Source organism: Plectropomus leopardus, chromosome 18, assembly GCF_008729295.1.
Source record: "Plectropomus leopardus isolate mb chromosome 18, YSFRI_Pleo_2.0, whole genome shotgun sequence".
Taxonomy (NCBI): Eukaryota; Metazoa; Chordata; class Actinopteri; order Perciformes; family Serranidae; genus Plectropomus; species Plectropomus leopardus.
In genome coordinates, this window is record NC_056480.1 from 16974899 (window position 1) to 16985103 (window position 10205).

Below are 10205 nucleotides of genomic sequence, written 5' to 3' on the forward strand. Positions count from 1 at the left end.
ATGGTATGCGGAAGTAAGTTAGTGCCTATGGCATCATGGGTAACATTCACATCTGTGAAGGCACTATGAATGCTAAAAGAGACATTCAGGTTTAAGAGCAACGTGTTCCGGCATCCAGATTAAATCTTGTTCAGGGACATCTGTGTTTATTCTAGCGAGACAATGGAATAAACACCACATTCAGCACATAATAAAAGCGTGCTGGTACTTGACTGGCCTGTCTGCTGGTTGGACCTGTCTCCCACTGAAAATGTGCGGTGCACTATGAAGCACAAAATACAACAATGGAGACCCTGGACTGTTGAGCAGCTTAAGTTGTATATCAAGCAAGAATGAGTAAACTTCAACAATTAGTGTCCTTTGTTCCCAAACACTGAGTGTTGTTAAAAGGAAAGGTGATGTCACACAGTGGTGAGCATGACCCTGTCCCAACTGTTGTGGAACATGTTGCAAAGCGTCAAATTCAGAATGAGTTCATATGTAAACAAAAAAAACAATGATGTTCATTAATCTGAACATTACTTATCTTGTACTGTGTTCAGTCAAATATAGGTCAAAAAGGATTCACAAGTCATTAGATTCTGTTTTTATTTACATTTGACACAGTGTATGATATGTGATACTAATTGTCCCACAGTTAACCTCTTTTTTTTTTTCATTAAATTGAGTCATAGCAAGGTCCATACAGACAACGTGATCATTTCCACACAACTTTATAGCCTTCTGTAAAACAGTTATAGCAGAAGGCAATAAAAGTGAGTTAAAGTAGATATTCTATATTATGCATGAATACACAATTTTCTGACAAAGGAAAAAAATGTTTCAGTTTCGGTACATGCATTGCATGCAACATGCATATGCAACATAAATTAAATACAAATACAACCATTTTAAGTTGTATATCCCTCACCTAAGTCAAAAAAAAAAAAAAAAACAACCCCCAAGTGTTTGAGAAAGTTTTTGACAGGCCTCCCATGTTTTGCACCATAACAACATTGCATAAATAACAAACAGTCCCTTAGTTGAAAAAAGTATGCTCATCTGCAGTGGTCCCTCTTAACTGCTACGGCTCAAGCATTTTTGTCTTCAGAAGGAACTACCAATGACAATAAATATTTAAAGGAAAAGCTGTCATAGTTTTTTGTTGTCATTTGCTTCCTCATCAACAAAATCTGGTAAGAATTGCTTTACCTACAAGATGGTTTTGAAATGCAACATAATGGAATTGAAAACGATTAAAAAATGTGACTGATTATAATAAAAAAATGAATCATCTGACAACCCCTCGTACTAAAAGTACTAAAGTGTCATTCTAAAAATGTTATTAAAAGTATCACAGTGTAAAAACACCCTAGAGGAAGAATGGCCCCAGTTGGTTATGTATTGTTAGATTATTATTTCTGATGTATGAAGTAGCTGTTTGAAGTGGAGCCAAAAGAGTGTTGGTTAGGCCCATGTACAACACTCTATCCTATCTCATAAACAGCTTGTGTTTTGTAGCCAAATCTTTATCAGTAAAGTAACCACAAATGTAGAGCAGTAAAAAGTACGGTATGTGTTTGTGTAAAAGTAGCAAAAAATGGAAATACTTAAGGGAAGTACATAAACCTCTTAATTAAAGTTTAGTAAGTAGTTGATTACATTTATTTAGTTACACGTTTGAATATTTGATTCAACTCACTCAAAAGGAAAGGAAACACTCCTTGTATAGAAATACTTTTTAATGAGGCTCCACAGGCAGGTCTTGTGACTGAAACAGTGTTTTGGTCAAAGGTTATTGTCAGCATGTAAAGTCTTCCCTGTTTTATCACTGAGGTTCGTGTACTTTTGCAATAATTACTCAAACCTTCCTCTTAAAAATCCGAGCAGGTCACAGGACAGAGGGGGTGTGATATAAAGTTTGGCTCTCAGATTTTGGTCAGTGGGAGGATCCATCCTGCCATATAAAGAGCGGTGTCTCTATGGTTCACTTTAGGGCAAGTGTGAGGCGTACGACAGGAAGCTACTGAATAACTTAAAGAAGGTAATTCAGAAAAATCTAGATATTGTGTATCAGATTGTTAACTGTCAGTGTGGTACTTTTGAAACTTTTGTACTTTTGTCAGTTAACTGTTTATTCATAGTTTAACGGAGTGTGGCTGTTTTTAAAGAAAGGAAAATGAAAGTGAAAGTTAAAGCAAGAAATAGAAGAATTAAGACAAAATTTGACTGAAGAACTGACAATAATCTGCAGTTTTCAAACCATTTTTCCCTCAAAGCTGACATAATGTTTAATATTAAACAGATTTGAATGAATGTCATGTTAATGCTCTTTCCTGCAGATGTTGAGGCTTCCTCTATGGCTGTTAGTGGGAGTGTTAGTGTGGGAGTTTGCGTCCTGCTCCATAACGTGTCCTGACGGGAACATCTGTTCAGATTTCTCCACCTGCTGTATGACTAAGCATGGATATAGCTGCTGTCCATATCCAAATGTAAGTCACTTGTCGATCATAAAGTAACTTCACCTGTCAGACTAATGTTTTGCTTTGTGAAAACTGATGTAAATATTCATCCTTCAATCTCTGTGTGTCTGAATTCATGTGTCTGTAGGCTGTGTGTTGCTCTGACTTGGCCCACTGCTGCCCTCAAAGGTATCGTTGTAATGAGGTTACCCAGATGTGCGAGAGAGAGCCGTGGATGAGCATACCCATGGTGAAGAAGGAGGCTGCAAAGGAACCAAGCACTCCTGTTGAAACCCCGCCTCAGGAGCCCAAAAGCAACCTTGTGCCAGACCAAAAGAAGAGCTCAGTTGTCCATTGTGACAACTATTACTATTGCCTTGACGGTCAGACCTGCTGCAGATACCCAACAGGTGCCTGGTGGTGTTGCCCATTTAATATTGTGAGTTGACCTTGATACTCATGTGCAATGGTGGCAGAAGTATACAGATCCTTTACTTAAGTAAAAGTATACTCTGTATAGTAAATAAAGTGAAATGAAAACTAAATACTTAAGTACATTACAGGTACCTCAAATTTCTTCTTAAGTACAGTGTTTGAACAAATGTACTTAGTTGAATTCCACCACTGTTCATGTGCAATAAGACACATGACTGTAATGAAATTATTTTGTCTACTATTGATATTTGGCAAATCAAAGCCTATTATTCATGTTTTAGAGTGTAATTGCTGTGTGCATAACAATAACATAGTCTAACTTGTAACCTTTAGGGCAGGTGTTGTCGGGATGGCTTCCACTGCTGTCAATATGGCTATGACTGTGACTACACTTTCACACACTGTGTGAGGCAAGGCCTGATATATCCATTCACCCCCAAACACAGTGCTGCTCCAGTTCCTGCCTCTCGCATTTCAACTTCAGAGGACAAAAGCACCTTGCAAGAGGTAGGACACATCAAAGTAAATGTGACTCTCTGTATGTGGTGTATACATCAGTTATCTGAGTGACCTGCATGAATACACAATTTTCTTATAAAGGAAGAAAAAGGTTAGTTTAAATTTTTTTTGTGTTTCAGTTGCGGTACTTGCTTTGGGACTTTGGGGAGAGTTTGTTGTGTATCAGAGGAACGGGGTTGCTGTCGTGTGATGTTCTTTGTTTTCCATGTTTTTTATTTTTATCTTGACTCTCCTATTGTTGCTATATATATATATATATATATATATATATTGACACCAAATGCAGATAGTAGTATTGAAGCCAATGCAACAATGAAGCAGCACAGACAGGCGATTATTTTAAGGAAAACTGTTGGAGAAAAGGTGGCTCATCTGTGCACCAATCAGGATCAAGCATCATCAAAATGTGACAGTTGGGGCACATGGTGGCTCAGTTGGTAGAGCAGGTGCCCCATGTTCAGAGAGTGTCCTGGCTGCAGCGGCCGTGGGATCAAGTCCAGGTTTGGCCCTTTGCTGCATGTCATCCCTTCTCTCTGTTTACCCTCTTTCACACCATGTCTGTCCTATCAAATAAAGGTATTGAAAAAGTCCAAACATATATCTTTAAAAAAATGTGACAGTTGTTGGTTTGTTTGCTTATGTTTGCCTGTGCAGGTTACTGTTAATCAAATCTGATCAAGCCACACCAACAAATTCCTGAGTGCTTTACTTTTGATAAATAACAACCTTATAGGTGTTTTTCCCCCTAATTTAAAGTTGTTTTTTTAACAATAGATCAGAATAACTATATGTATGTGAAAAGCTTTCCTTGTAATTACAGACCTAAAGAGTACTGTGTGTTACTTGCTCTGTTTTTTTTTTTTGTTTGTTTTGTTTTTTGCTTTTTTTTTTTCACTTTACAAAGTGCTTTAGCATCTTTTAAATCATTGTTTTGGTTTACTTCCTGCAACTCCTGCTTCCACTGTTGTTGGAGGTTTTGCTATGAGTGATGCTTAGTTTGTCATATGATATGAATTATTGATTAATTATTCAGGTTTTGTCCAGGGTATAATGTTCAGTGTGCGTTGGGCTTTTGCAGACACCAATGACAGCTTTGTCAGAAGCCACTGACGGCATCACTGATGCTGGAGTCATCCGCTGTGATTCCACATTCTTCTGCTCAGTGGGGAAATCTTGCTGCAAAGGACCGACAGGACAGTGGAGCTGCTGTCCCTATGCACTGGTATGGATTTTGCATTAAATATCAAAGCCACCATGAAGTTATGGTGCAGCAATCTGGAGCAAACAATTTGGTAAAAGTGCTTAGACATAAGGGCTTAATATACAGACACATTAAATTATTAGCATAATTAGAAAATGTGCCTGACTACCTTAGAAGCTTTAAGAACTGAAGCAACTGACATAAGTTTGAATGTCTTTGCTCTGATCGTAAACCTAGAAATTCACTTGCGTACTACCTTTACTGCAGTTAATTTACTAGTAAATACTGTACTGTTTCTAACATTGAGACTTATTCTGATTCAGGGCCAGTGTTGTGCTGATGGTCAGCACTGCTGTAAGTATGGATATAACTGCGATCCTACCTCCCTGTCATGCACAGGAAGGTACTCTCAGATACCATCAGGAGATCAAGAACGCGCCAAAACAGACTGAGGAGGTCATGCTGTTAAAGTTTTAACACTGTGCCAGCTTTGTCTTTTTTTTTTGATACACATTTCAGATTGAATCTTAACAATGCATCATCATCAGATATCACCATGTTGCATAAGGGGATAATATGCTTACTACTTTAATTCCATTTTATATAAATGGCACTGTATGCTGTATTGACTTTCATATTACTTTTCAGTTACCAGCTTAGCAAGGTTTCATGCAAAAGCTTGTATCAAGAAAGACAACGTATGTCTGAAACAGAAAATTGAACACTTTTTTAAAAAAATAAAAAAACGTTTTTTTTAATTTTTGCTTGTGCTGCCTGAACTTAATGTGTGACTGACCAACAATAACAATAACAATAACAATAACAATAACAATAACAATAACAATAACAATAATAAAGTAATAATAATAACAATTTACATAATTATTTACATAATAATAATAATAGCAACAAGTAGTAGTAGTAGTAGTAGTAGTAGTAGTAGTAGTAGTTATAGCAGTAGTAGTAATTTTTGTTGTTATCATTACTATTGATAATATTGAACTGTCAACTGTGGCGTCATCAACTTTTACTTTGAAAGTAATGAACGGAAATGTGCGACCGGCTAACTTCCTCTGTTGCTAGGTCCCCATGTGTGATTGTTTGTGGGTGGAGGTGGAGCGTGAGGTGGATGAAAGATGGGTCAAATCGAGGAACTAAAACTGTTTGTCTCCGAGCGGCTACACGCTGCTGCTTCTGAAATATTAGGTGCTATTGAAAAATCATTCACGGATTACGAGGAGCGGGCTTCCCGGTTGAAGGAAGAAAACGACCGCCACCGATCTCTGTTGGACATCATCCTCCAAGCTAAGTCACCACAGATACAAGGTTGGTCCATCCGAAAGGGAAAGAAAGTGTAGTTTTTAATCATAGATCCTTCTCTAGGTGGTTGTTGTCACCCTCTTTCATTCTTCTAGCTATAACAAGCAAAGCTAAAACTCATCTCTCTGTTAGCGTTCATACAAACAAAGAAACAGCTAAGCTAGCTATAACGATAGCTATGTGTAGCTAGCTAGCATATTGTGTCATGAGTAGAGATCGTTGTGTAAAATCACTACGTTGAACGTTTGTACATGTATTTTCATTATTATTATTCATGTTTCCACTATTAATATACACATGACTGTTATTGCCACAAACCTAAACTACAATATTTCCATGTACTAGTATATGCTATTATATTTTACATGTATTCATTTTTTTACGTCTTTTACTATAGTTATATGTTATGTTATTGTTACTATTATTGTCCCTCTACAGCAGGTCATGCCACCAAAAGTTACCCTTTTGCCGCCGGCTCAGGTGCTTCAGATTTAAGTCCAAGGTCAGAGAAAGCCAAGTCCAGGGCCAGAGAAACTCACTACCACTCCAGGGGTAGGATTTGTTCTAACAATGAATTCTCATAAAAAGGAATACAAAAGCACACTTCTACAAATGATGAACACTAGGCACTGCAAGAGGTCATGCAAAAGATGGAACACAGTCTGCACACTGATTTCCACCAAGGTTACATTTTGAAACATCACCTTGGTGATAATTAAAATATATGTTCATGAGAGCATTGAATAGTATACGGACTCTGTTTTTCTGACTTTTACAATAAATTCTCCTCTTCCGTAAAATGTTAACTTCCTCTGTGATACTCAACATGTTATTAATTGGTAAGGTAAAACAAAAAATGCCAGGATCAACAGTTTCTCCAACACGGACACCAGTAACCACCATTAGTCACCCCAGTGTGATGCACTACTTCAGTCACTACATTGTAACAACATGCTATAACATTAAAGTAGACGTTGCTCTTCAGTTAATAACAAGACACTGATTATTTGCTCATACTATTGTTAATTATTTTAGTGAGATAGACATTTCAGTCATTTTGCATTTTGCATTTTGTTTCATAAATAGTAATTCTATTAACTAAGGCACTCTTCTGTAAAGCAACTTAATTGGATTTCATTTATTTTCCAGACTGGCAGTGGGCCTTCACCTCACGCACAGACTTTGTTAAGTTTGCAGCTGGTGGCGACTGTCCCTACTGCCTGAAGAAAATTCAAGCCACTGAGACACATCTAATAAGAAAACATTGTTTGCCTGCTGTCTATTTTAATGAGAAAGGCACTGGTAAGTTTTATTAACGTGGAAAGCTAAATATGTTGATACTTGTTTCATTATATGCCAGCTGATGAAAAGCTGCTAAAACAATGTTCTTTTAAGCACCCAGTCATTTAAGGTGCTTTGCCTTCAGTAAATTGCTATTTTTTTCTCTTTGCAGAAAAATTTGTCGTACCATGCACATGCACAGACTTGATCCAGGGCAGAAGTCACTGGCACTGCCCATATTGCACAAAGATCCTTAATCGGAAATGTAACTTTGAGATGCACATATCTAAACAACATGGTATGCACAGTTTCTTCAAAGTCTCGTGTCTTTGGTATTATTTTAGCATTCCTTTGTTTTGCTGCAAAAGCTTGTTATTGGTTCTGCACTAGATAACTGCTGTGTAACAGTGTCACCACCAGTAATACTGGTAATACTTCCAGTTTCACTGACTAAAAGTAGTTTTTGACTATGGTGTCCTTTTACTTCACAGGCTTCACGATACTGCAGCAAAACCAAGGCACAGGTTGGTTTAAATATTTCTTATACTCCTCAGTTGTTTGTAAATGAATAATTATTAACCCTTTTGATTTCAGAATGATGCTGTGAACAATGTTACACAATGCTAATATCCCTTACAGAAGTAAAAAAAACAGCACCTCCAGAGCTATACATTCATATTCTACACAATATTGCAGCAGTATTATGTGGCCTTACATTGATGACGATGCATTCAGTGTCATTTTAGTATCAGAATAATGCAAACCTTGTGGCTACAAAATATAGCACTTTTTTAAAAATAAATTTAGACAATATTTGATTGAGCTATATGAATGTAAAAACAATGTGGAAAGCATCTGGACCATAGACTGTATGAAATAGTGGACGTAGCTATTGTGACGTCACCTTTTGGTTTGTGGGCTGCCTTTTTAAAGCCTCGTTCCCTGCATTTTTGCCGTTGCCGTTTTGTTTTTTGGAGCCAGAAGTGACCAAATTTTAACAAAAGGCTGGAGCTGTGGAGGAGCAAGGAGTGGATCTGATTCACACACCCTGTTTAGACCTGATATAAACACGTGCCTGTTATACAAAAAATAGATACATACTCTGAGAAACTCTGGGACATAAGATAATCACATATCATAGTAAAAGTTTCTTGCCTTTTTTATCTCTACTTGTTTACTGCAAGCAAGGTTGTCCTTGCTGCAGGGATGCTCAGTTTTCTTTAAACTGAGGTGAAAAGTGCTTATTTTAAACAGTTTAACTGGATATTGACTGCAAAATGAAACACATATTTGGTAGTCTATCAATATAATAAAATACATTACTCTGTCCTTTCCCTTAGAGACTGATCAGTCCTCTGTCTCTGCCTTTGAGGAGGGGGCTCCCCTGAGTCCTGAAACCTGGTGTCCACAGAAGTTCAGCAATGTGCACCAGGAGGACCACCAGGCCTCACTGCTGCTTCAAGTTAAACAAGAAGAAGAGCAGGGAATAAGACAAGGTCTGTTGGAAGAGCCTGGCATGCATAACTTCGCTTTCACTACATGTACAAACTTGTGAGACAAACATCTGAATGTTTTTTCTTTTATCTGCAGTGAGTCATGCTGAGTGGCAGAACTCAGTGCAAGTGGAGGTCAAAGGCGAGCAAATACAACAAGGTAACAGTGAAATAATTCTTAAGGTGGATCACGCCCAAGGATCTGCATTCACCGCTGTCTGCATGGACGGTCTTGTTCAAGATCCCAGTGAAATCAGTTTGCAAAGCGGTGAAGGACATCCACTTCCTCATTGTTTAAATCAGCCTCTGGAAAAGCAGTCTGATAGTGGGGTTGATGGAATACAGCAGACAGCAGGGGAATCTCAGCACAGCACAACTCACTCTAGTTCAAAGGCATGCAATATAAAGACAAATAAAGGTGTGAAAAAGTCTTCATCCGCCTTGAGTAAGAAATCATCACAACCATTTGTCAGTCAGAGTCCCACAGGTTCTCATCGTTGTAAAGCATGTGGAAAGACTTTCCATTACATGTATACACTGAGGACACACGTGCAAACGCATGCAGTGGATAAAATCCGTATTTGTGGAATCTGTGGAAAACATTTGAAGCCAGCAGAGAGTTTAATCCAGCACCTTCAGAGCCACACAAAGACTAACAAATGTGTTATATGTGGCAAACAATTTTCTAACAGTGCCCGTCTGAAACAACATAAGAGATTTCATAGACCGAAGGGATTAAATGTCATGTTATCAACTTGAAAACCCACAGGTAAGCGAAATCCTACACGTCCTTCCAAAAAGTACTGTGATAATTGTTGTCTGATCTACTAAATGGGAGATACCAATCCAGTTGTGTGCTTCGGCAAGGAGGAATAACTCAGCCCTAGTGGGTCGACAGTATGTTGATGTTTATTGTATATCATTATATTCATATGCAGTTTTGTAGACTTGAATCAATAAACTTTGAACTTTCTTCCCTGTATATATTTTTTAATAAATCATCAGTTTGGCAGCGAGAAGCTTTTAAGTGGATACAATCACAACAACACGAAATAGATTAAATTTCTAAAAACCTGGTCTAAATTCAAGTTTAGGGAATGATTGATCTTTTTATTACAAAATGCAGGGTTGCTATTATTGCTGTTGAATGGACTGTCCCTGAATTAAAATTCAGTTAAGTAAAAGTAAAAGTCGACAGATCTAAAACTCAAGTAAAGCACAGATACTCCCAAAAAATACTTGAGTATTGTAGCAAGGGTTATCGCTTGGTTTCTTTACACCAGTGCATTTTAGTCAAGTTTTTGTAATAGTGAACAAGTTAGTGTGTAAGTGCTTGATAGGTAGATGGGAGTAATTTAAAAGAAGCACAATTTAGGTATGCAATGTATCAATCAATAGAAAATTTGAATTGTCATTAAATTATTGACATGATCAATTAAAAATACAATTTTGTTATTCAGCTGTTTAAACATGGCATTTTGCTTCCTGCTGCCCTTTTTATGTCACTGTAAATTA

At 37.5% G+C, this 10205-nt stretch overlaps 2 protein-coding genes across 3 annotated transcripts; both read left to right on the forward strand.

Moving 5' to 3' along the window:
* Window positions 1-1932: 1932 nt before the first annotated feature.
* On the forward strand, window positions 1933-5350 carry LOC121957841 (progranulin-like). The gene is made up of 6 exons (XM_042506629.1): window positions 1933-2023; window positions 2322-2471; window positions 2590-2880; window positions 3210-3383; window positions 4474-4617; window positions 4920-5350. Exons 2-6 carry the CDS (start codon window positions 2322-2324, stop codon window positions 5046-5048), a joined length of 888 nt encoding a protein of 295 aa, XP_042362563.1. The 5' UTR covers window positions 1933-2023; the 3' UTR covers window positions 5049-5350.
* A 248-nt stretch (window positions 5351-5598) lies between these two features.
* On the forward strand, window positions 5599-9663 carry LOC121957895 (zinc finger protein 568-like). Of its 2 annotated transcripts, none has more exons than XM_042506692.1 (7): window positions 5599-5922; window positions 6358-6468; window positions 7066-7218; window positions 7370-7495; window positions 7689-7721; window positions 8538-8693; window positions 8788-9663. In XM_042506692.1, the coding sequence occupies exons 1-7, from the start codon at window positions 5733-5735 to the stop codon at window positions 9447-9449; spliced, it is 1431 nt and encodes a 476-aa protein (XP_042362626.1). In that variant the 5' UTR covers window positions 5599-5732; the 3' UTR covers window positions 9450-9663. The 2 variants fall into 2 exon arrangements, with proteins under 2 accessions (XP_042362626.1, XP_042362625.1); XM_042506691.1 differs by having other exon boundaries at window positions 5600-5922; window positions 6355-6468.
* Window positions 9664-10205: the final 542 nt, after the last annotated feature.